Raw genomic sequence first — 26,847 nt, 5'->3', positions numbered from 1 at the left:
AACACAGTTAAATAAAAAGTGTTTGATTTCAATTGAGATAGCTGAATAATACCCCATATATTTTACTTTAATCTTATGGTGAGAAAGTAACTTTTAAAATGAAAATTTGACTTTTAAATTAATTTAAATCTTATTGTAACGAAAAATAATTTTTTCCACATATTAGTTTAATACTGATCTCCTGCACTGAGGCTTCAAATTAAGTAGATTTTATGCCAAGAGAGCAAATCCAATATCTTGTTTAATTAAATTTTAATATGCTGTTGAAAGCACACCTTAAAGAGTCAGAATTAAACACAATGCTGCAAACAAAACACAAAATCTGGCTTAAGCTACGATTTATAGTCAAGAATAGTACATTGTATTTGTGAAATTAGTTTTCCCTAAACATTTGTTGCTTATGCAGAAAAAGCAGGCATCTAAAAGGTATTTTCTCTTTTTGTTGCTGTTGTTTCATTCACAACAAATAACCGTTTTTATATTTCCCCTATTAGATGGCAGGAATGCACGCTAAAAAATAAGCAGGCAGCAAAGTGGCAACATGTAAAAAGCTCCATGACAAGAACGCTCACTTTAACGTTTCAGACCAGCTGCGGCCACAATGAAAACAAGTTTCATTCCATGCGAGGCTCAATAACAATCCAACTCCACGTTTTATTTTTTTCTCCACATACATCTGCCCACTTAAAAACATATATGTGTGCACAGAGATGACTGATAAGTTGTGTTTCTAAGCCAGACTGTAAAGTCTGTCGTCCCCCCAGCTGGCTGCTGTTCAGGCTGTACCTTCTGACACGCAGACAGAGAGAACTTATCGGTACAAAAGCACAGAGCTCCGAGGCGCGGCTTTGCGTTTGCGTGATACAACTGTTAAGTTGTTACAGTCGGTGCAGCTCCCCAGAACAGCTGCATTGTCTCGGCGGCTTAAGGAGAGCTCGGACTCGGCTCCAGCCGCATCCCCACACCGCGGTGCTGCGGGAGCCAAACCCCGCGCAAAGGCTCCGCGCCCCGCTCGGCTCAGCGCCCCCACGGCCCCGGCAAATCCCGCGCCGCCTGTCCCCACCGGAGCCCCCAGCACCGCGACGCGGCGGGCCGGGCGGGGGGCGGTGGTCCCGTCGCCCCGCCGCCGGATGCCCGGGCAGCGGCAGCGCAGCAAGCGCCCCGCTTCCCCACGGCCCAGCCCGGCCGAGGAGCGCGGCGGCTGGCGGCCGCGGGGCGGGCGGGACGGCGGTAACCGTCCCCTCGTCGCGCCCCCCGCGGCAAGGCCCCGGCCCAGTCCCGGGGGTGGCGTAAGAGCCGCGGCTGCTCCTGCAGAGGGGACCCCGGCTGCACCGCGCCGCGCCCTGCCCGTTCCACCCGCGGCGCGGCGGGACCGGCCCGCGGCGCTTCCCTACCCAGAAGCTCTCCACGAAGTACGCCATCATCCCCCTGCCGCCGTCCCGGTGAGCCCGGCCCCGGCTGCCCCAGCCGCCGAGACGCGACGGAGGAAACGGGCGCCGCCGCGGCGCTCCGCCCTTCCCGTTACGGTGCAACCGCCTCCTCCCACTCGCTCCACCGCCCACCCACCCGCGCATGCGCACGCCGCTGCCCTCGCCCGGGCTCCTGCGCAGGCGCGGAGCGGCTCCCTCGCTGCCTTGGGGGGGCGCATGCGCGGAGGGCGGTCGGTCGGAGTTGGGGCGCACCGGCCGGGTGAGCACAGGGCTGGCAGGGCAGCGGGCGGGTGTCGCTCGCGAGTGAACAAACCTCGCTCTGTAGAAATACAGACAGGGTCGCAGGGGACACTCAGAAATCCTGAGTAACGACCAGGGCACGGCTGCAGTGCACGGAGAGGAGGTTCGTACTGTTTGACGTGGCCTCGCAACCGAGCATCGTGCCAGCCAAGCGGGATCAGATCCTGCACAGCAGGCGGTGACTGGTCCTGCTGGAACTCGCTGATAAAGCCCAGCTTACCCTCCCGACTGCCTCCTCTCACAGGCTTTGCAGCTCCAGGCGCATGCTCCTAGAAGCAATGCGCCTCATCTAAAGCCCAAGAGACTGGAGCAACTGCTTACTTCAACCCTTCCATCTTCTTCAGTGACACAGTTTACAGACCCTTCTTGTGCCTGATGTAGATGATTAACCAGTGGGGGTGATGCTGACAGCTGGACCAGAACACAGAGCCACTCACGCGCCATCTGTGGCCCATCTGTACCCAGAGCGCTGCTTTTCAGTGACAATACCTTAATATATTATTCACAGCAGAACCAGCACCACTGGGCTCTTCCTGGGAGCCCAAAGAGTTCCCGTTCTACCTTAAGGAGATTATGTTGTTGCCCAAGACAGCAGGTAGGGTCTTCCTTATTGACTAAAACCAGAGGGCCAGGTCTAAGCAGTGATGTGAGGGGCTGCAGGTGGTTGCCCTATGCAAACATGTGGTAAGCACTTTATCAAAATTTTGCTGTAGTCGGTGCAAGACTTTATCGAAGATACAAAATGAAGCTGATATTCTATGCCTGGTGCTCAAGGTCCTCTCCCTTCACGGAACCCCTATCAGTTCTGGTTTGAAAAATCTCACTTACCTCCACCTTAATTCGATGTCCTTTGGCCTTTTTTCTCTAAGATATTAGGTAAGGCATGGAGCAGAACATTCAAGTAAACCCCAATAACATGATGAATTCACCAACTTACGTCAAATTTATGCTGATTAAAGACTTCCATGAAAGCCAAAAGGTTAGGAAAAATGTGATTCAGAAGTTTACAAAGCTATAGAATCTCATTGGGCAAACAAATACTAGTTAGGTCAAACAAGGTAGCCAAATTTGTATTATTCATATTTAAAAAAAAGTCTATGTGATTCATTCTGCATTACCAAATTCCAGCTACCTTAACCAAAGATGCTTTCATAGAAGATAAACCGTATCATTCTGAACTGTATTACAAGTACAGTTAACGGTAACTGGCTGTAGCTTTGGTCTATCACTTTCTGCAGCTCCACAGTAAGTTTACGAGTTGCTTTGTTGCTAGCAATGTTTCAGTTTATGCAAAGTTTGCTAAATTGCCAGTTCCAGGACAGAAAACTTCTGGACCCCTTTCATGGTGAAAATTTCTTCAGAAGTCTCAAGACTGTTAGATCTGGATCTCTCTCTTGATAATGGTAGTAAGCATGTGTACCAAATTCTGAACAGTAACAACATGCTATAGGGCTACATTTAAGAAAAACTACTTTTTACATCTGTTTACTTGATATAAGTATAATCTGCATTACAATCTGAAGATATGAACGTGCTTTTTGCAGTGTGCATAGCTATCTTTAAGGAGGTACATGAGTGCAAACTGACATAAAAGCTGCATGATCAGAGCTGAAGGTTTTTATTCCATGGAAAATAGAAAACTACCCTTCACATGGACAGATACTATGCTGTATGGAAGGGGAGGCAGGTTCACTTCTACATTTCATAGAGAAGTTCCCATCTTCCATGTTTTCAAAGCTATATATGATATTAATCCCTTATCTACTGCTACACTAATATGTGGAGCAACTGCTGCAGGGCTGTAGCGATGTACTGTCACACAAATATCAAACTCATCCTCAGGTTTTCAACAACAGCTTTCCACAAAAATTCAAGTGAAACGCAAAATCTTAAGACCTAAACTTTAAGGTGTCCTGAAGCACAGGCACATTTATACAGAAAACCACTTTCACAAGGATGATGAGCAGGATCAATAGTTGTGTTCTTAAGGCACATTGGAATTCCCCACAATAAAATTAATCTTTTAGGAATGAGTTTCTCTTGAGCTCCATGTACTAGCATAAAATGAGCTCGACCAGCAACGAATGGCTGTTCTTTACTATCCTACATGCCAATCTTGTAATTTATCTTCTCATTAAAACAGCACAAACTGAGAAGTCCTTACTAAGGACAGTCCGCTGCTTTGGAGACTGGGCCAGGTAAGAAAATCCTAGATTACTGATTACTTTGCTTTATGTGCTGCTGCATATTCGGTAGTGAGCATGACTGAAGAATCAGCCCATGTGTTGTGCCAGGGCCATGGCAATATCCAGTTGCTGTTTGTACAGTTTTTCAGTCATGTTTCTTGCATAAAGCCCAGCAGCAGTTATTAGCAGATACCAGCGCTCAGTATCTTGTATTTGAATTTAAAATTCAGTGTAAAAAAGCATATGGAGGTGTGATGGGGAGGTGATTTTATGTAGTAGGTTGGTGTATTTATGTGCGAGGTCAATAACCAGCCAGTTTATTAAGGTAATTCTAGAAGGTGACAGACTGAGCTGACACTTACATGAGATCTTGAGGTTGTGAGACTAGGTAAATAGAGGACTTCAAGGCAAAAATTGATGCTCAGTCATATTCAAAACAAACTGTTAAACATTAGGAAAGAACAAAGAACCTCACCCAGTGTGTGGGCACCTGCACTCTGAATGCTGTGCACAGTACTGGTACCCCTTACCTTAAAAGCCCCAAGCAAACACAAACAAAAAGAAACACCCAAGAAAACAATGACACACAAAAAAAACCCAAACAAAAACAAAACAAAACAAAAAGAACAAAAAAAAGAAAAAAAAACTGACACCACAAACCAAAAAAAATCTCACAAGACTGAGATAAGAGCAACAAAAAAGAACCCAACATATGGGAACTAACATCCACCAAGTAATCTAGAATTCTTCAGGCTGGAAAAGAGATGACTGAGAAAGAATACAATATAGAGGACTCATGAGCAAAAATAGAATAAATGAGTTAAAAGTGAAAAACATAATAAAAGCACAAGCAGAGAATTCAGTCAACCTAGAAGGAAGGAGAAACTGGACCAAGTTTCTAGGTTTCTTCTGAGAAATTCTTCTATCTGAGAAATCCATAATGGATTACTAAATAAAAAGGCAACATCACTTATTCTGGAAGTCCCTGACGTGCAGGCTAGTGAAGCCTGTGAGAACAGTTTGCAATAGTGTCATTTATAGTGCTTTAATCTTTTACTCATCCCTAGGCACTGGCTGCCAAGGGCTGGATACTGCGCTAGGTAGACTCTTTCGTGCAGTGTGTATGTTCTCCTATTCTCCTGGTGTCACATGGTGGACAGAAAGGAACGTTATTTTCATAGCCATAACTACACACTGAGTCCTGTGTAATAAAACAAACATCCCCATTGCATATTTTCAGCAGCTTTCATGGAAGATCAAAGTAGTTTTCTGGATTGTTATTATTTTAGTAGAGAGTTAAAAAAATCAATTTATTTTTGCTGTCTATATAAGGTTAAAGAGCTGCAACAAACCCCACAGTAAGGGTACGAAGAACTAAAGAGACTTCTTGGCTATACTAGTTAACAGTTATCTCTCATTAATATATTCCTAATTTTTGAAAAATGCCATTTGACATTTATGTGGCTTGGATACATGTGAAAGGAGGTGTTTAGATCAGAGTTTCCCTCTCAGAAAAGCATCCCCTGATTTTACAGTTTGCTCTCTGCAACTCAAGTTTACCCATGCTCCCATATTTCCAGCTTCTGGTTTAATAAGTGTTGATATTGACTTATTTCCATCAATCAGTTGTTTTAAAGGGTGTAGATCATCTCAGATATGGCATTATATACACTAAGTTGCTACTTGAAATAACTTGTCAAATAAGATACTAATGATATAGTGCATCTAGAATTCAGACATTAATATGATGACTGAAAAAAAAAGATTGTGTACTGTATTTTTACCAATAGTAACTAAATAAATTTGCCTTATGTCTAAGCCACTTGAAAATTGATTTTGAACTCTAGGTAAAATAACTGCATTGAATTTTTAGCAAAACCCTTGATACATGGACCTACAAGTGAATGTTTTAATATTTAAGATGAAAAATGAATAAAAGATCCAAATTGCCAAAAATAATTCAGATTATGACATTGCTAATGTCATAATGAACTGCCAAAGAGCCAGTTGATACTTAAAGCTTTTTATAAATTAAAAAGGAGTAAGAAACTGATTGAAGTAAAATACATAAACTAACACTGCACTTTATTTTTAAAGACAACTTGAAGTAGCAGATAGACGAGCAGCCATTTTATATACCAGATATATATTTCACATACCAGATTGAGGATATGCCTTCCCTCCCCACCCCCTTACAGTCCTTGTTAAAAAAACCACACAAGAATCTTGATATGTAAACAGAAATTTATACTCTTAAGTGAGGTATGTTCCAAAACATTACGAGCCCCAGAAGATATAAAAATCCAGAGTTGTTTACCACTGTGGTGGAGAACAAAAGATGGGGAAAAGGCAGAATTGTTAGGCAAGCCCATTTCAAGAGTCATTTAACTTCGGTAAGTACTGTCAGGTTACCTTGTAGGATTTAAAATCACCAGGAGTATGTTCTAACCAAGCACTTGTACCTGAACACCTGCAGACATTACCCAGAAGTTTAATAATTCACTTCTTATGGCTTATACATTACCTTCACAACTAGACGTTTACTGTAGCCTTTTTGTACAAAAAGTACAAAAGGATCATGGAGAGAAGTTAAAGCTCAAAGAGATTAGGGAAAAAAGTCTGGCTAGGAGACAAAGATTATAAACAGTGAATACAGCTGACCTGAAATAATTTATTCAAAGGGTACTGGGAAATTTCCAACACAATCTTAAGACAAGCTAGGCCCTTTTCTGAAATATATGCAAAAACCCAAATGGCAGTCTGATGGGAGATCACTGGTGAGATTATGGCCTACATTGTACTTCTGGGTAGGATGGATGCTTCTAACATCTTTTTTAATATAAACAAAAAATATCTGTGCATAGAGTTACAGATAGCCAAATTTATTACAGTAAGAGATCAGCTGATTCTTTTTCAGCTTGGTGCAATGCTTCATCTAAATTCTTTCAAAGCTAGTAATGCTTTCTGTTTTCTACTGAAGATCTACAGAAGTTTTAATGACACTGTTTAATCATCTCTGGAATGATATATTCCATTAAGCTGTGTCATCCGACTCACTGTATATCTAAATGCACACTACTACTGATCTAGTCACCAAGGTTGATCACATCCCATTCATTACTTCAATTACTTAAATTATGAATCCAACAGCATTGTTTCAGAATGAGTAACTTGGTACCAATACACCACGTTTATTACTCTTCTGCTCTGTTGCTGCCAAAAGCACACTTCATCAAGTCAACCTTCAATAAAATTGAAGGATTACAATATGTTAGTGAATACTGGTAACTACAAACTGGAATAATTTAATGGTTGTATATTCCATTTTGATTTATTTTAGTTACACTCCAGCTCTGAGCTCTGCATAAAATATGTGGGAGATTTCTAATGTGTTCAGGAGGTGCACTACTACACCCTTTTCATCTATATTCTATCTAAGATGGGGAAATATAATATTAAATTATTACCTCGTAATACTGTCAGGAATACTTTCAATGGTTAGCTGAATTTATACTGTTGATGTATCAACGTATTTGACATTGCACATGTTTTAGGCACGTACTTGCAAATACATCAACCAGTGAATCTGAAGCAGCTTGTTTGCAGTCAGCTAGTAAAAAACAATGTAAATGAAAGTGACTGAAGTTATTTTAAACCATTTTAATTCAATGAAAAGCAAACAAACCTGAGCTGTTTAGAAGAGCAAGCTCTGATTGTATAACTTAATACCAAAGTGCTCCATAGCACCCACCACATAAGCAAGATGTGCCTCCAGGTCACAAAGACCATCTCCACTCTGGATATAACATACAACAGAAAAAGAAAAACTAACTGGTGGTTGAAGGATCTGAAGCTAAGCTAAACTGATTACATGGTATCTCAGGGAGCTATGCTCTGTACAGCAGTGTAGAAGAAATGGTGCTTGTGTTTAAACCAAATATAGCTTATCATTATTACTATACTAACAAAAAGGCTTGCAAATGAATTTATATAAGATAGTAAATGAAAAAAATAAAAATAGAAATATATTGGTTTGGACAGACTTTTTAGTTGTCCAGGTAAGAAGCACCTATTTGAAATACTGTGAAAGAGGTAAAACTATTCACTTCTGCAGGTCCTTAATTAGGATTGCATAGTAAAAATGAGAATGGCAGCATGAACAGGATGGGTAGTGAATGGTTTGCATTTGGGCAGAAGTCATGCTATGTGAAAATAATTGTTACCCTTGCTTCTTCACAACATCTGTAGATACACCTACTAGTGCTTACTGATGGCAGCCACCAGCTTGAGCAGCTGGAAGATGTGAACTTCATAGCATCCTTATCACCTCAATAAAACTCTTGATAAAAGGCTAAGTACTTACAAAGATGTGCAGATTTGTATTAGTAATGATTTAGAGGGCCTGCTGTGTCCATACACACTGAGTAACATCCCATTATTTCTGCCAAATTTTAAATTAAGGTAATGAGGTGTGGGGTTTTTTTGAAGGACACAAGAGTAGCTGAGGTGCCTATGGCTCTTAATTAGACAAACTGAACTCTGAGTTGTTACACGGGGCAATTATATGCCCAACTACTCCCTATTGAACATTGCCATATTATGGACTGAGAAACAGTTACACAGATGAGTGAATGCTTGCAACAAAGGAGAGCTGTGGCCCAAGGTTCCAGCTACCTTCCACCTCATTTTGGACCAAAGATAGCAGTTTTGGTGTGTAAGGCCTTCAATAAGGAGAATGGGGATAAGCAGAACTAAAATTAGCTACATCTTCTTATGGCGGAGTACTGAAAGATACACAACTTACTCCCTTATGCTAAGCTACGTAAAGAATTGAAATGAATATTCTTACTTTGTCATGTGATTCATCTATTCTTCCAAAGTATTTCCAAAGTTAGAAGGAAAACGTGTGTGTATTGACGTGCCTGGGGTTATTTTGGATAAAACTTCAAAATGTTTACTTGAGCATGTACGTTTCAGAATGAAAAAGGTGTATGCAAGACAATGACCATCAATGTGCTAAGGAGAAAAAAAACTTATTGGGTGAGACAACTCAAAATTTCCCTTTGAGATCATGATTAAGATGACACTGAAAGATTCCTTGTGTCAAGATGCCACTCTGGGAAGAAGAATACCACCACAGAATTTAGATGTAAGACAGTTCACATTTATTTTTGTTGATGTTACCTTTAAATTAAATCCCACTTTTTCATTTTTTTTTTTTGTATGATCTCATTCACTATTTATGAGTTTTCAAACTAGAGAAGTCTTCAGTTTCTTATCTGCAAGCCACAGAACCCTCAACAAGTTGACATGAATGTAAAGCTGACAGATTGAGAAAACTGCAAATTGCATATGCCTTACGTGTAAGGACATTTATAGACAGTCATTTCAATGTAAAAGGACTGGCAAATCAACATTGCTGTTCTTTGTGTAACAGTACTTTTTTTGAGAAACAAAATTCTGTTTGGCATGTGTATTAAGCACTGGGGATCCAGAGAGAATTAATGGAATATTTTAAAATATTGCTATCAGTTTTAGTAATACTGCAGTAGTTACACATCCAAATTAACCTGTATGCTGTAAACACAGGGAAAGATTTCACTTTCACATATAAGCATGAATACATGTGAAGCATAATTGCATCTGTTTTCCTTAAAAAGTGGAGTGATACAGGAAATAACTTTAAGTCTGCCGTTATTCAGATTAATATCTGCGTGTCTTTCGGGAGGTATCAATGGTACATGTTGCTCATTTTATGCAAAATAAGGGTAAATGCCTCTGAAAGAAGCACACTGTAACATTAACTTATTAAGCAGTATGTTTCATTGTGGGTCATTCTGGGATAACAGCTACCAGCATCTATTCTGTCAGCACTAAACATCCATCAATTATTTTATACACAAAATATTCCTACTGAAATGCTTTTTCATCCAATTACCTCTTTAACTTACATGTATTTTTTTTAAGAAATAGCATGACTTATGTTGGAAGTACAATCCTTTGCACTGTTGCAATCTGACCAGAAACTTAGTCGTAACATTGATTTCACTTGTTGAAGATGCTAATACTTACTCTGCTCATCTCTTGTTTGTATATACAAGTAGTAATTAACCTCAGGCACAAAATTAGAGGCCACAGCTTAAGATTAAGCTCTAAGCTCACAGTAGGAAACTTGACAGCAGGGTGTTCTATCATATGTGCTCCACAACATCAGGGGAGTGGGGAGGGCTATTTGAAACAAAACAAAACTTCCCCCCACACAGACACTGGTGTGCCCAGCCAACAGGAACTGACCTCTGCTCATCAGCTACACACCTAGACTGCTGCTAACAGCTATCCTGTGGCCTTCTCTTTCTGGAGAAGAAATCTAAGCCCTTTGTTAAGCAGACTTTCAGCTGAGTATGCAGCAAACAATTTCTACTATATAAGAGCAGTAGTCATAACAATGCATTTTATTGAATTTAATGATGACACTATAGAAGCTATCTGTGCTAGAGATTCATAATTGTCTACATGCCATTGACCAACTGTTAAATATTGGAAGTGAACACAGAATGTTCAACACGGGTGGATTTTGTACAGAGAACTACTACTCTTAGTTTCATACCTTCATTTTAAAGACCCCTGTATCTGGAAGTTATATAAATGGAAGGACATAGCTTTAAACAGTTTGCATTATTATGGCCCCAAAAAAGCTAGATAAAATTAGACTAAGACCACCGAGAGTTTTGGTTCAAAGTCATGAATAATTTTAATTTATTTCTAGTTTAGTCCTTTTTTATTCACATTACTGATAGCAGAAGCAATGAGAATGATGTTTTTTTCCCCTCCCATTTTGTCAGACTCAGCAAGTATCAGCTGTTTCTAACAAAAATACAGTCAATGTTCCATTTCTCAGTAGTAAAGCAGTTGCCAGTTACCACCCAACAGGCACTGATTTCAGTTCACATAAACCTCCTATTTCTACATTGATCTGATGCCAAGCAGCATGAAGCTTCTAAACCAAACTGTCCTTAACTTATCGAAAGATCATTTTCTTTCAGATGAAATGAAAATCCTTATTCAAGAGACTCCAGAACTTACACATGTGAACCAGAAGAGTGCACTACTGAGTCAGAGAAAACATTAAATTTTCACCTTTCATTAAAAATTGCAATGCAACATCTATATTTAAACAACTTTATTAACATAGTCAAGCAGTGATTAACATTCACATCTATTATGTCACATCATACAAACGTAAATACAAAATTACTACAGTACAATATATATTCTCTGCATGATCCAAAATATTTGGTGGCCCCAAAAACTCTTTAAAATTCAGCAGCTTATCAAAAATTAAAACCATATTCTATTTAAAATGAAGTTCTGTTAGCACATAGGCAGACTTCAAGAAATATCACTCAATTTAGTACAGTTTGAGAGGTTGCAGGAGGATATGTTTGAAGGAAACATTCCAACATTGTGGCAGATACAGAAACATCAGATTTAAAGCTTTCAAGCAAAACTCATACAACCTAAGTTGTCAGCAGAAAGATCCAGTCATCTTTCATTTTTAACTATTTTGTACATAGCATCCAATTTAAAATTTTAGAAGTGTCTAGTATTAGTAAGTCAGGCAATGTACAAAGTTAACTATCAATCCCTTCCTATGAAAAAAGATTATATTCCACTGGAGATTTCAACAGCCAAATGAACCTGTGTATACCAATACTTTTTTCCTAATTGCTGTCCTTGCAAAAAACACCCAGGCCTTCTCAGTGTTGTTGCTCATCCTAAAGTAAGGAAATAGATACCTAAGATGAAATTAGCACAACAGAACCAGCTTATAGAAAAGTGATACTCTACTGTAAGCGCCGAATTCTTCAAGACGTGGATTGGTCTTACTTAGTGTAAATTTTAACACCACACAGGGATTCATCTTACAGAGACATTTTAAAACTTCCCTCATGTAAGTACATTCAAGTGAATATTTTATTATTATTTTAGCAGAATATACTCCACAAGGCAAGCAACAAGAGTACTCACCTCAGTTCCCCATTTAAAATAGTAATCTAAAACTGGCTTGCTCCAACCATTAAGTGCAAAGAGCAAGCATCAGTGGCAGACAAATAACAAGTTTCTATTGGAGAAAACACCTAGAAGACTGATGGATGCAAGTAATTCTGGAGAATGCATAGGTGAGTGAAATACACAGCTACTGATCAAGCTTTATTTATTCAAGATGAAGTTACTAGAAATACGTAATATATAACAAATATGTATGCAAACTACATCAGCGCCTATGAGATAACTGCAGGTTGTTTTGCCACTTCACTGTAGAGCTTAACCTTTATCTAAGACAAAAAGCTACTCTTTAAACCCTATATAGAAGCTTTACGCATCTATTATCCCCATCAAAAAGATCATATTGAAGCAATTAGCGTTAAGTTGCAACTTCTTTCCTTGACAAAAATCCAAAAACAAACGATCCCCAATATTAATGTTGCATTTAAAGCATTTTTCACAAAGTATTTAATTTGTTTGTATATGGATGCATTCTCCTCAAGGGAAGAATGTTTTTGCACCTTATCTGTTAATACATTCAATATGAATAAAATAGGTGAAGCAAAAGTCATTAATGTTCCATAGTAGAAGGTTAATTTAGAGTAAGTTTAAGACAGAGGAGCTGCCTAAATGAAATACATAAACTGATATAATTAAGACACATTTTTATTAGCATGTGTTCTGAACAAAAAGGGTACAAGAGTATTCACCTGAGATAAAGCTAGTATTTGAATATTTCTAAGTAGCAATGAAGTTTCATTTGAGGAAAGCCACTTGAAATTTTAAAATATACATTTTACTATTATACAATATATGCAGCTTAAGTAATTAAGATTGATGCTAACATAAAAGTCCTAGCAAAAAAAAATAATCACAGTGTGTATCAATATTGTTAGTTACAAAATTTATGCTACTTCATAACTTTTAAAAATGACAAATGATTATAAATTTTAAACCCATTCTTCTAAAAGTGATCTTTTGAGTATAAGCTTTAAGGAGCAATAAACTAAAGCATACGAATTAGCTTATTGCAATTTAAATATATACATAGTCACTGATTTAGAAAATAATCAACCTTTGGAAAAAAATTACAAAATTGATTATTTTTGCTTGCACTGGTTAAAATAATGAACTATTCTAATCTTCTTCCCTAAATGAAACAGGCTGTTTCCTGAATACATAATGAAAAAAATTTAGTATTGAACTTCACTTAAGACTAATTTAATAGCAATTTAGAACTGCCAAAAAGATGCCTTTATAAGGATTTTAAATATACTTTCTGTTACCAACTTAGGTTGATCAGCAGCTTTTGTTCACCCTCAGAATCCTTCAAAAAGGGAAACTCAAAACATGAAAAAGGCATATATAAAAACAGTAAACACTGACCTCCTGAGGTTCCTACAACAAAAAATATTCAAGTAGAAGATCTACACCATTACATAGCAGCGGCTATTTCTGTAGTTTAGTACACTAACAGCACTTTATTCAGTGTGTAAGGAGCAAATGAAGTAAGCCGTGCTTTTTAGCATGCCAAGAGGCAGAAACACTGGAATGTAACAAAGACAAACTCACAATTCTACCAGTATAAACATTCAGTCAACATTCAAGAACTGTCAAGACTACACCACAAGAATTAAGATCCTTTTTATATATCCCATGATGCAATAATTGAATTATAAATGTTAATGCTGATTCAGAACTTTTCTTACCTCACATCATGCCCTAAATGGCTTCTGCAAATCTCTGCGCTATATTACGCATTAGGAATATGGTTTATTTGCTTTAAAATATACCATGAAATAACTTACTGATACAAAAGATTATTTTATCAGAACTATTTATTTTTGCCTTATTTAATTATTTTCCTTGCTCTTATACCAGATCAGTTCACACCTGTAAAATACCTGTGAATACATATGTACAAAAGTGGCCTCCTAAGCTAATCTGAGGTGAAGTGGCTTTATTTGGTTAAAGGGTCTTTCTGAAATTTAAGAAGTTTAGTCACACTCAGATTCTAGCTGTTATGTTACAGTATTATTTAGGTAGGTTTTCTGTTTTACAAAATGTTTATGACATTTCTCAGATACTCTTCCCTAATGTTCCAACACACCCAAAATTAAAGCAAGTTTGGGTCTAAAATAATATGCCACCTTGCCAAATTTTGAAGTTTTTTTTTTTTTCATTCCAGAATTTCATTTTGAAGTGTTGTCAGTGACTATTACAAATTTACTTCAGAGTTAGTTAAGAAGGAATTTTGTATTTCCTACCAAAGCAATGTAATTTGAAAGCAAGTTAACACATGCATTTTTGACCAAATTGAATAAATACTATGTATTAGCATTACTGAATGTACTTCATACAGTACACATCCAAACTATTCTTCATGCATAATCCACTACAATTTGCAAAGCAAAAAAAAAAAAAAGCAAAAAAAAGGAGAGGTGACATGAAAAAGATGCATGCTATCATGCATTTAAAAAAATCAAAACTCTTTAGACAGCATTTATAAGTTCACACTCACACAGCTCAAACTTCAGTGCAATGGCTAAATCATTCAACAGTCAAAGAACAGAATGATGCAAAGAAGAGCAAGTTCTTAAAAATCTAAAAAAAAATAAAATAAAAAAAAACCCAAACCACCCCCAAAACAAAAATCAACCCTGCAAACCAAAAGCAAAACCAACCCAAACAAAAAAACCCAAGAACTGTTATCCAGTATCCATTCTGCAATGCAAAGGTGAGAAATTAAATCTATAAAAAGGCTGTTATGGCTTAATTTTGTTTTTCAGATTAACTATGCAGCACTCGAAAAATGGAAAGCTGTGGCTTCACCTCTGACCAGCAGAGTTAAAAATCTCTCCATTTTCCTTTATCATCATGGGATACTCTTAGGCAATCTGTATTATTAAAGACTTGCCACTTTCAGATGGACACAAGATCAAGTGTACCAGTTAGGATTTCACATTCACAGTACATAAGAAAATACACATGGAAGGAAAAGTAAAGGGTTAACTTAACAAGGATTTATTCACAGGAATACATGTAAGTAGAGAAAAAAAACACAACAGAAAAGCTAAACAAATGAAATGAAGAGGATTCAAACCAACTTTCACTCTGTAGCTTTAAACTTGCACCCTTGTGCATTTAACTACATCACAAAGGGCCACCAACATGCGCCAATACAGTGTAGATACCCTGCATTACATCCATTAACTTAAACATCTCTTTAAGATCATGCTTTGAAAAAAAAGAAAGCGTAGAAGGTAATATGTTGAGTGGGAATAAACACAAATATAGCAATTATGTCATCGACTTCTACAATTGTCTTTACGTGCCAACTAACATTTATGCAGCCTTTAACAGGTCTTACCATGTAACTCATTTTTAGAGATTCTGATAAAATCACTAGTATATAACCATGCAGAAAGCACATCACACTGACAGCACAGAGGCAAATATTTTGCACAGCTATATCAGCTTTCCACATTGTGCAGGTTACACACAATACAATATCAATCTTATTCTTAACAGATCCTAATAAGGTATTTCAAGGCCTAATTGTTAACTACAGTACTTTATATCTATATTCTTAATAAAAATAAAATCCACAGAATCTTAAAAAAGAAATTTTAAATGCAGGGCTATATTGAATTGGTAAACTGCAACACAAAACTGGCGCAACATAGGTAAATGTATACCAATTCCACTCTATGTGATGCAAGCATGCTACTTCCCCACTAATTTAAGTTACTTCTGATCACTATGAGCCAGAACGCATGCCTGAACCTTAAACTGCACGTTAAGAATAATGCCTTACTCTAGAAATTAAATCTAATGAAGTACAATAATCAAATCATATCCACTACTTTAATTCTTTTTTAATGTAAAAATTAAGATGTCAATCTTTCCTTTGAAGTGTCCCTCCCCTTACCCCAGAAATGAAAGGAGTGACTTATTTGGCAGCTTGCAGGTTGCTTCATCTTGTTCAAGTTAACGTTTGTTAATTTATGATGGGGTTTCTATATTGTACGCTGCAAGTGCCTGCTCCTAAAACAGACACAAGCTGCATTTTAACTGTACTAACTTCATTTGTGTAGTTCTTCATTAACATGCAAATACCTAGGTATCCCCTCAAGCAGGATGACATAATGTAGAAAACCCTTACTTAAAAAAAAACATAAGAGAAAAGAAAGCCTTTTACTGTTTGTGACCCCCATCCTTGGGTTTCCTTTATTGTGCGCAAAATAGTTTTCCTCTTTACGTATCCCTATGGTTCAATTATATGGTTCTTATTTTGGTACAATTCCCCACAATATTCCAGAATGTGCTGTTTTGTGACTAGATTTTTATTTTTTTTTTCTTCTTCACATCCAGTGCAGAGTTGTAATAGGAGACAGATTTCCACCCACAAAGGCTCCAGATGTTAAAACATTTCCCAACATCGACTTAATACAGTGACGGCAACACCTCCCTCCCGCCCCTCCCAGTAGGGTTGGGATTGTACTGTATTCCCTACTGGTTTACCCTTCCCCCCAGTAAAGGGTAACATTTTCCCTGGGTGCAGAGGCTCCCTCATAGTCTCCCAGACTGAAGGACCTGTGAAAGGAAAAGATAAAAGCATAGTTAAAACTTACCTTGAACCTTAACTGACAGATCTGTGCAAAAACAAAGAGCTTTTTTTTGCCTTTTCTAAGCAGCAGGTGCCAAACTTTAACTTAAAAATGAACTTTTGCCTAGGTTTTCCTTTTTAAGTCTGTTTAAGAAAGGAGCCCATTTATCAGATAAATTATTTTTCATGAAACAACAATGTATGCTTTAAAGCTACACTGACGGTTCCACTATTATGGCTAAGCTTCGGTTTAAGATAAAAGCAGTCCTATGTATTCTAAAAAGCTTTTCTGAAAAAAGCCTATGAGGTAGTTCTGACATATTGAGAAGAATATTAAACATATTTGCTACTAACTGAACAACTTAACTTCTAGGTGGATTAAACAAGATATCCATAGGGTCTCCTCAGTTCAAACTGAAAATAATGGCAAATTTTTTCCTTTGGATTCCCCTTCATTACAAGGAGAAAATATCCTTATGTCAGTACTAAAATGCCCTCATTGATAACATGAATGTTTGGAATTGAATTACATGTTTGATCTGAACAATGGATTAAAAATAAACCAAACAGGATTTCTTACGTCACTGATTTTGGAAAAAAAAAAAACAAAAAAACCAAAAAACCTTAAGCCAACTTTTGAATAGTTGTCCATTCAACAATAAAAGAGAATTGAACAATTCACTCCCATAATTTCATACTACTTCATACTGGTTTTTGGGTAGTATAATAATCTCTTCACAGCATCACAATGCATTACACAGTGGAAATCTGTTTTATACAGAGAACAGAGACAGCATACAAAGCAAGGTGCTATAATAATATAAGGATTCTAGAATGCATTATCACTATCCTTTGCTGAAACCAAATCGTTCTCCACACAGAACTGTAACACTTGTGAACATGGAAATAACAAACACATCAGCCTTCCCAAAGCATAAAGTTCCACAGCTGAGTTACAGATTAGCATAACATCCTTTATTCAGTGCAAAGATCAACTAGAATGTGATTAGGAGTGTACTGGACTCCTCATGGCTAACATGTTAAAAAACCTGCCTTCTTATCGTAGAGGAATATACCTGTTTAGACCACATCTGCTGCCTACTAATTCAAAAGACACCAGGGAGCCTGTATATTCAGCTCCATGGCTGGAGGATCACATTCATCACCTGCCTGATTAAACCCGAACCGGCACCTTGTTATACCCTACACTTCCAACCTTATCTTGATACACTGCTGTGCATATCATAACACTCACTATTTCTTTCTCTCTTGCTCTGTCTGTAAAAATGAAATATTAGAGTCAGGCAACTGCTTTTGCTACAGATACCATCATTTAGGCACACTATCATCCCTTTTTTTCCCCTTTGTATAGGAAGGAAAAATATCCAGCATAACTGAAAAATTTTAATCTGATGAATTATGTTTCACATAAGGCAAACAGAAGGAAGTCTGTTATATAGCTTTGCTTAACATGGAAGATTCGTGTGCTTACCTCTAATTATGGGACTGCAGCTACAGTGCATGAAGTTAAACTCCGTAGTAAGCTGCAAGGCGCTCTTTTAAGGGAAGAGGAAACAACTGGTCGGAGAAACGCCTCCAATTCTCATCCCCTACTTGATTTTTAAATCCATGAAGAATCTACAAACAAGAGGGGAAAAATAAAGGTAATCACTAAACAGTAGATACATGATCATTGTTTACTAGCAACGTAAGCAGTAAACCACAAACTGCTGGACCATGCATCTGTCCGTTTGAATTCTCTAATTTAATACTGAAATGCTACTAAGAAACAAATGAAATTTAGTAATGTCTGTCTTAACTTGAGGTTTTTTTCTTTCAGGGGTGGCATATAGAATATACATACCCACACAAATTAGTGTTTATGTATTTTTCATGAGTAAGTTGACTTACAAGATCAATTGACAGTTAACATATGTTAAGATAACTGTATTCACATTTCTTTTTAGATGTGTAATATTTTGTGGGAAGAAAGCTAGTCCAAAACCACAGCCAGCATTTGAAAGAATGAATGCCCGTCAGTTTCTAGTACAAATACAAAAGCATCCTGTGAGAGTTGTTTTTGCTTCCCATGGAACCTCTAAGACAACAGTCACTAAAATGGAAACTGCCAAAATATTTTTGTATTTTGAAAGAACGGATTCACAGTCAGTGGCAGTCCAAAGCCAGTGCAATAGGTAAAAAAGTAGTCTACAGGTTTCAGTTTTGACTTTCCAACATAAAAAATTAATTGAAAACTACAAGAATTAAATTATACTATCAAAAAGGTATGTTAGTTCTCAAAACACCAGGTTAAAAGACAAACATCAGAAAGAAAAAAAAACACAGATGAAGTGGCTACTCCTCATAGAAAATTTTGCCAAGAGAATCTGAAGTTTTGGTTGTCTTTTTTAAATTCAAGGATACTGGAATTGTGGAAAAGTCTGTCATGAACACATCCTCACAGAAAAGGCAATGTCAAAGTTAATGCTCAAGGTACTGAGTTCACCCTCATCACAACATTCTCAAGCAGAGCTGTTCTTAAACAGGATGTAGCAATAACAACAGTACAGTGTCACTAGTTAACTTTGCTGCTTTTCTCCCAGTGAGAGACTTTCCACAAGCAGGCTCACCTTCCGCTCCTAACCCAAAGAGTCAGACTAGCCAGCTACCAAGAAACTACTGAAAAACCTAAGAATGCACAGGTATGACACAAGGAACACTTTTAACATAATCTTCCAGTAGAGTTTTAGCAAGAGAGCTTCAGCTACAGTCATCAGATAAATTGCTTTTATAAAAAGTGATAAAATTCTTAGGATATGTGTCAGATTTCAACACTGGCAGCTTATCTACCTATGCTCTTGGAAGTGGTATCTTCTGTCTCATCTCTAGTGCTAAAAAACAAAACAAAACAATGAAACACTGAACAGGCCATTTTCTTCCATTCCTGAAAGGCATAATTATTGTTGTAAAAACATCTAACTGGACTACAGTAATAATGTATTCACAAATAAGTAATCTAAAAAAGCGCATACCATCACTTGAAGAAAGCTTTGTCTCCTTTCATGGCAAAAAGCACAAAAAATACACTTTAAAAAGCAAGGATGTCCTTTGCCAAGTGACCAAAAGCCTTTGTGTCTAGTTTAAATGCATTAGATCCCACATGAATAACTTGGAAAGAATGTCAAAAAGCAGAGTCTCAACTTATTGAAGCAAATATTCAATACTGTAGGACTAGTGCAGAAACACACACTGAGACTGCTTTGGGCAACCATCACAGACAGCATCCTAGACTCTTTTAAGCATTTAAGTATTTGCTGTTCTCATCTGCTGATGCTAAATACTCACAGCTGTGCATTTCCTGGACATGATGTTCCTTTGAAAGAGACCAGTTATCTGCGAGGCTAATTATGAATCTAGCTTCTCTTCGGATGCTCACATGTGGCACTACTTAGGAATATACCCCATTTTTGCTTTAAGATAATTAAATGAACTTTTGATTTTACTTTACAACTTCTGAGGAGAGCCACACTACCAAACAGTAGCAGGCAAAACACAATATAACACATTGTGGGTGGGGTTCTACACAAGGCAAATAATCCTTTCACTGAAATTCTATTGAGACTTTGTCTAGGGATGTGTTCTTGGGTATGATGGTATGTTAGTTTCTTAAAACTTGCTGATCCAAGAGGGATTCTGAGGAGGATTAAGCAATCTCAAAAAACCTTATTTTCAGCAGGACTAAAAGAAACTGATCAGGATACCACAGAATATTTTTAGTTTGCAATTTTCTAGATATTTCTCAAAAATAAAGTAGGCATCTTCATAGCAAAGAAGTCTTGAACTATACAAATCTCATTTTCTAGGAAAAAAAAAAAGCAGCATAAAAAAACCTCCATACTTCCAAATGCAGGCAAAACATAGTAGGCTGGACATTATGAAAAACTCTTTGAGGATGATTATGCCTTCAAATAAGATCTTGAGCACAATACTGTTAAAAAAACCCTCAAGATTTTTAGGTTTTGTCTGAAAATTTATGAACTTCCAAAGAAGCCGCCATGACCACAAATAGAGTAACAGTGGAAACAGAAAGCAAGTAAAAAATCCTGGAGAATTCATAACAACCACCATTAGGACATACGGTTGTATTAGAAACATTACCTTACAGAACATGTCTCGGAGATCATCTTTTGGGCTAATCCACGATGCAACAGCATCACAAAAAAAAATAAAGTCCTACAAGATTGAACGATCACATAGGTTAGAAACCTCAATTTATAGGTCTGAAAACAACACTTGATGTTCATTCTATGAACTATGTAGGGTCTTTTATCCTAATTCACAACTGCTTTTCACGTATTTATTTCCCAGTTAATACAGACAATAATAGTTAATTATTGTATGCCTAAGTGTTCAGAAATAGAAATAGCCGAGTGTATGAATCGTTTTGTTTAGTCAAATTTTGATCAAATAAAATTACAGTTAAAAAACCTGAACCACTCTCCCCTCCCACACTATACTTGTCTAATATTAATGCTTTTAGTACACATACCAAGTCCAAGAATCAATCACCCTAAGAACAAGCAAAAAACTTAAGACCACAGTTGTAACACACTCTCTCATGCATTTCCAGTTGGGGAAAAAAACTCTTGTATTTTTTAAGCAGAACCAGAATTTTCTTTTTTGAGACACACAGAATGTTTATGACACAGGTTCAAAACTAAAGCTACCCCAAAAATATCTATATTTAGTTCATCTGCTGTCATGCATTACCTCCTACTACACCATTAAAACATCAGTCTTTAATCATTAACAATGCACACGTTTTTGGATAGGAACTGAGGATAACAAGTACAGAGAAGGAGAAGTAGGATAACAAAAAGAGTCCTTAATTATCCCCTTCTCTTCAGCTACGTGAAATAACAAACGGACAGCAGAAGAGGGAAACACTAAGTACAGAATAAGGCATAAGTGAAATTAATTGAAAATTTCAAAACAAGGTAGAGGCTCAATTATTGTGTTTCAAGAAGAATTCCAGGCAAAGGAAAGGGAAAAATCACCTTCATTTTACTCTTAGAAAATACTACATTGGTACAGCTTTACTTGGGAGGTGTGAGGATTAAAGAGCAAGTCACCATCTATGATTCAGATGCACCATTTATTTTAAAGAGATGCATGTTCCTTGTTGCATTGACATGTATTAAGGAATATACCCAAAGTTAAAACAGAATCCTCCCTACTGAAGTTTAAAGAATGAAGGGGTGGTTACTGTTTTTATTCTGTTTCTTGTTTTAAAAGCCTAGGTTACATCTAGAAAATAGGTTTAGGTATGTCAACTTTTGCCTTGTATTATCATACAGATCCTGAACACAACCTGACAGAAGTATCAAAATACCGTTATTTTAATACAAGTTCATTATTTACATTCTGTAAATAAAAGGGAAAAACGAAATTCAACAACATTCTTCCCCTTTCCTGTGCTAGGTGATAATTACGGAAGCGTAACAGTATGTATCATTTGCAGCATACACATTTTGGCCTCCTTAACCTCAAAACAGAGCTACAACATACCCTGCAGGGAACCACGTCAAGCTAAACTTTTTTATACTCCATACACAGCTTTCACTAAATTTCACATGAGAAAAGATGTCAAGATCTAATAATGTATCTTACTTGGACTACTCCATTGGGGTTGACTGAGATCATGGTACATATCCCACGGAATGCTGAATCCTTTTCCTCATTGTCTCTTATGTTTCGCAGAGAAGTGCACCTAGAAAGTTGGAGAGCAGAGCTTAGCTATCTATTATTTTTTCTTCAATCAAGTCAGAACTAGATGACAGTATTTGATGGAATAAGTCACACTGATAAGACACTATTTTGAGCACTTAGAGAAACACTTGCTGCACACAGTCTTTATTAGCATATTCCCATTAGGCATCATCTCCAGAATCCTGTTCTCCTGTTGCACTATATGCAGTTAGAAAGTGTGACCTGTATTCCATTAAATACAAATGAAACATGTATCTGAAATATTTATAGAAACTGTCATTATTAGAAGCGGAACATGTAATACTATCACAGTATGAATTATGTCAGATACCACTTACAGAACAGTTATTTAACTTTTACAGCAGCAAGCAAGCTATTTTATACATAACAAATCTATAAACATGTATTCCTTACAGCAATTCAAGCCTCAGACTGAATTTTAAGTAAAGTAATGCACGGTTTAAATTTTACAGTCTCTGCATGCATTGTATTATCATTCTGGTGGATTTTAAAATGCTCTTTCATAGTCAAGCTTTAACACAGCAAGCATGTGACAATCTTATCCCATGCATAAATTAGTCGTTAGCCACAACATAAAAAATACATGACGGTGCTACTAAAAACTCACAAACCTGATAGGACAAGATTAGTCACATGGTTGGCAATGATTAAGGATTGAGATTTTGTAACCAACTGAAAATATATCTAAAAGTGAGATAGAGAGAAGAAAGAAAGAAAGAAAGAAAGAGAGTGAAGAAAAATGAATAAAAAAAAAAGATTGAATAATACACACCAGGGTCTTATAAACTGCTGTAGCATGGGGGCCACCTCTTGAGGACAAACGTAACCAAGACGACCAATTGTTATTGCTAAGGTAACGCAATCACGGTTATACACCACCAAACGCCAACCAAGACATGAGCAAATGAGGGGGGAGGAGAAAAAATAAAGAAAAAACAACAAATAACTCAGAAACAGAAACCAACAGAATCTGTGTATGATAATAAACATAAGATTTCACCAGTGCTGTTTATTACCACCCCCTAAATAAGAGGCAGCAACATATATGGTATACTCTCCAGGGTAAAAGCAAAATTAAAGTAAATGAGAGAACACCAAAAACACAATTTAAAATCCAAAAGCTTTCTGATGTCAACAGCCATTCTGCCCTCTTCAGAGTAATCTCTTACAGTAAATTTACCTGCCATACATTTTGAAGCTTTTATTGAAATGTATTATCATGGGTACTGTTGATAAAAAGGAATTAACCGTTTTCAGTTTTAGTATCCAGTGTTCTGAACACTTTTTTTTCAGTATTTAGAATTAAACATTTTAATAGATCTACTCAATCAGTAAAAATATATTTACAAATACTTTTACATGGAAAATATTGTGGTCTATCTAAAAATGCTAAATAGATGAAACACTTCTCAAAGACCACAAAATGTGTGCCTTATTTATAATCTCATACAGAATTTAAAGTGGTTGCTAGTTCACAGCAGCTGACTGCAATAAATTTGTTTTTAAATCCAAGTATTTCCCCTGTTCACAAAAGGTTTCCTCACAGAAATCTTACGAGAATCTGATTTCTGACACCAAGGCATAAGGACACACAAAAAGCAAAATTGCTTCATCATGTAATTAGGTAGTTTGGACCTCTGTTCCGAGGGACAGACTGAAGAAAATATCATCATGAAAATGTGTTTTAATGGTGTTTGCTCAACTCACAAAAGATTAATCTTTAGAAAAAGGAGCGGGTGGGGAATAATGTATCAGGATTACTTGAAGCAAAATACATGAATAATACTAAAATCCAGCAGATTCATATGAAGCAGAGAAAGGAAACCTATGTTCAAGAGACATACTATGCAACACTCTAATTAACAAGCATTTGTGAACAGTTTCATGAAACATGCAATAAAGCAGATGATGCTTTCTCTGATAAAAGTTTGGTGTAGGATATACTAGCAGTTTGAAACATACTCATGAGAGCTGCAGCTCACTCGTTATGTAATGTTTTGCCTTGATGTTACTCAATTTCAATATGCAGTGCCTAAAATTTTTGGCAGATCTAACTTATAAAATGCATTTGAAGTGCTACTTTTAAATGAAAATACATTTAAGTTTTATCTGTAAATTCTCACAGATAGATTCTGTACAAGGAATACTAATATCTATCAAAGCTCAGCTTTTTGGCATGTTCTGGTTATTTTCTATGCAATTATTACTTTTACTTAAGATGGTCTTACGTTTCCAAATAAGTGTTTTCATAGCTCATTACATAGTAAGCTAAAGCAGAAAACAGTAATATTCTTGCAAATACTAGTGGCATGCAGCACAATATCCTACAACAAACTCATAAGTACACCACACTCAACATTTATTTGCAGTTATGCATCCACATTTAAAGTAATTATTAAGAGAATTAAATTAAAAAAAAAAAAGTCAGTGCTTGGATGCTTCCAAAAATCCTCTAACAGAGATGGAAGCAAACATTTAAGTACTGGATGCCTCTCAGTTACAGGTGTTACATATCCATCAGTGTAGAAGAAGGGGGTTGGGGCAGAGGGAAAGAAAATTTCTATTGCTATACTATTCCATGGTATATTTCACAACAAGTAGGTATTTGCTCCAAAATCATATTTTCAAAAAGTAGTATGTAGAATATGCCAGACAACTAGGTAATTTTTCCTTCAAGTTCACCTTCCATACTAAATTGGGTTGGGGGACAGATAAAGTGCAGCTTTTAAGTTCAAAAAAATACCAGAGGAAAAATATGCATTGAAAAAAAAAAAAAAAAATAGCCAATTTGTCTTTTGCTTAGCTCAAAAAAAACCCCAAACCTGTATCAGTGAATTTGCATAATTTTCAATCATGTCAGGTATAATGACTAAACCATCATTTACGTACAAGACAGTTTTCAAACAGAAAAAAGATTCTTAATTAGTAAAACAGTAAACTAGAAACTGGTCGAATTTATTGATAAAGTTTTGCTAAAGTATGGAAGGTGCTCTTCATACTAGAATGTGCCCTCTATAAATGCAAAAGAAACAAGCCTCAGAAATTCCAATTGAGTAAAGCATTTGGGGATTGCTTCCGATTTGGAAGGCAAAGCTGTGAGCCAGAACACAAAACCTGCATGCCATTATTAGAATTATTTTCAGAAATTTGTTATTAAGTGACCAGGTAATAGACACCATATATAATTTCAGTTGTGTTGTGGTAAAACTGCCATCACAGATCTAGATTTTTGTGCATGATACTAGAAGTTTATCTTTAAAAAGAGTGCATTTTTTGTAAATTCAGGGAGTTCATTATTTGTTTTATATGTGCCAATTACATTTGTTTTAAACACTAGACGTATATATACAGTACACAGGTATAACAACATGCATATATTAAAATCAGCATAAACTAAGTCTTTAAGTATTACTGCATAGATTTGTCACATTCAATACACAAAACTAGAAAAATACTTAAAGTGAGAAAGCATTAACTTTAAGAATCTAGATATATGATAGTTTGCTGCAAGACTGAGACTTGTAAGAGCTTCTGCAAAACAGAGTTGCTTTTGCTTATGAAAGCCAAATACATAGCAATGAAATTAGTTCTTGTGTGGTTCCTCTATGCAACTTTAAAAGTCATTATATATAAAAAAAAACTAATTCTCTTCACCATGTATGGTTCAGTTATTGGGTACCTGTGTTCTCTAACAATGTCTTTGGTGTGTTGGGTCTGTTAATTATTTCTACAAGCTGGTGCAACACCATTGGAATATAAGGCTGCATCTCTATACCTGAAACAGACAAAAAAAAAATTCAGAAGAAAATGACCATTAATATACATAATCTAAATAGATTGGGCACACTGATTTTACTAAAATGGACATGAATCTCAGATGAAATTTAAACATGAAAGTATCACTAAAAAGCCTCCAAAAAACCACCTAGATAAGCCATGCTAAATGTGATTCAAAGGAAAAAAAAAAACCAACATCTTACCCATTTGGATGGAGATTTCTCCAATTGCCCAGGTGGCATTGTTACACACAGAAATGAATTCGGGGTTTAGGTTGGTTCCCAAAATAGGCATGAAATCAGCTAGAAAGAACAACATTTTAAAATCTCATCACACAATCCAACCATCTTGTCCCATTACTGTAAGATCACGGGGTGGGGCAGGGGGAAAGAGTGGTTTTTGTTGTTTGCTTTGTTTTTAAATGTAAGCCTATTTAAATGCTTGGGAAGTGTTACACATGAATTAACAAGAGCTATATTTCTGCTACGTATCAGATTAACCTGGATTTTAGAACCTAAGCAGATCAATGCAAATCTTTCCAAATTATGATTTTAAAATGTTTCTAATAGGCTTTCTGTAAGTTTAGAAACCTTTTTTCTACCCTTCTATTGCTAGGGCAAGAGGGAGAGAGTGGAAGAAGGGGAAATAACAAACACAGCTACCAAGTACTTGTAGTTTTTTAATACAGTCAAACAACCCTCAAATCATA

General features: G+C 36.7%; 2 protein-coding genes and 1 long non-coding RNA gene across 13 annotated transcripts in view; 1 reads left to right on the top strand and 2 right to left on the bottom strand.

The window, feature by feature from the left end:
* Nucleotides 1-1,557, bottom strand: part of FCHO2 (FCH and mu domain containing endocytic adaptor 2) — a 100,230-nt gene extending 98,673 nt beyond the window's left edge. For 5 of the 10 annotated variants that reach the window (XM_065047284.1, XM_065047287.1, XM_065047288.1 and 2 more), the window contains exon 1: nucleotides 1,395-1,556. In XM_065047284.1, coding sequence (XP_064903356.1) covers nucleotides 1,395-1,424 — 30 coding nt within the window. In that variant the 5' untranslated portion in view covers nucleotides 1,425-1,556. Of the gene's footprint in view, nucleotides 1-1,394 lie in introns of all 10 variants that reach the window. The other 5 variants (XM_065047289.1, XM_065047290.1, XM_065047291.1 and 2 more) reach the window with 2 other exon arrangements.
* A 1,501-nt stretch (nucleotides 1,558-3,058) lies between these two features.
* Nucleotides 3,059-26,847, top strand: part of LOC110365780 (uncharacterized) — a 44,645-nt gene continuing 20,856 nt past the window's right edge. Inside the window, exon 1 of the long non-coding RNA XR_010469233.1 lies at nucleotides 3,059-3,928. This is a non-coding gene — a long non-coding RNA (uncharacterized LOC110365780). The remainder of the gene's footprint in view (nucleotides 3,929-26,847) is intronic.
* The window catches only part of TNPO1 (transportin 1), an 82,564-nt gene continuing 70,680 nt past the window's right edge, over nucleotides 14,964-26,847 (bottom strand). For both annotated transcript variants that reach the window (XM_065047294.1, XM_065047295.1), the window contains exons 19-25: nucleotides 26,342-26,440; nucleotides 26,041-26,136; nucleotides 23,134-23,209; nucleotides 22,242-22,341; nucleotides 20,730-20,804; nucleotides 18,064-18,209; nucleotides 14,964-16,558 (exon numbers count right to left, since the gene is read on the bottom strand). In XM_065047294.1, the coding sequence (XP_064903366.1) occupies nucleotides 18,099-18,209; nucleotides 20,730-20,804; nucleotides 22,242-22,341; nucleotides 23,134-23,209; nucleotides 26,041-26,136; nucleotides 26,342-26,440 (557 nt within the window). In that variant the 3' untranslated portion in view covers nucleotides 14,964-16,558; nucleotides 18,064-18,098. The remainder of the gene's footprint in view (nucleotides 16,559-18,063; nucleotides 18,210-20,729; nucleotides 20,805-22,241; nucleotides 22,342-23,133; nucleotides 23,210-26,040; nucleotides 26,137-26,341; nucleotides 26,441-26,847) is intronic.

Source organism: Columba livia, chromosome Z (genome assembly GCF_036013475.1).
Source record: "Columba livia isolate bColLiv1 breed racing homer chromosome Z, bColLiv1.pat.W.v2, whole genome shotgun sequence".
In the NCBI taxonomy this organism is placed as follows: domain Eukaryota; kingdom Metazoa; phylum Chordata; class Aves; order Columbiformes; family Columbidae; genus Columba; species Columba livia.
The sequence above is the reverse complement of the archived record's forward strand: the minus strand, read 5'-3'. Positions and strand labels throughout refer to the sequence as shown.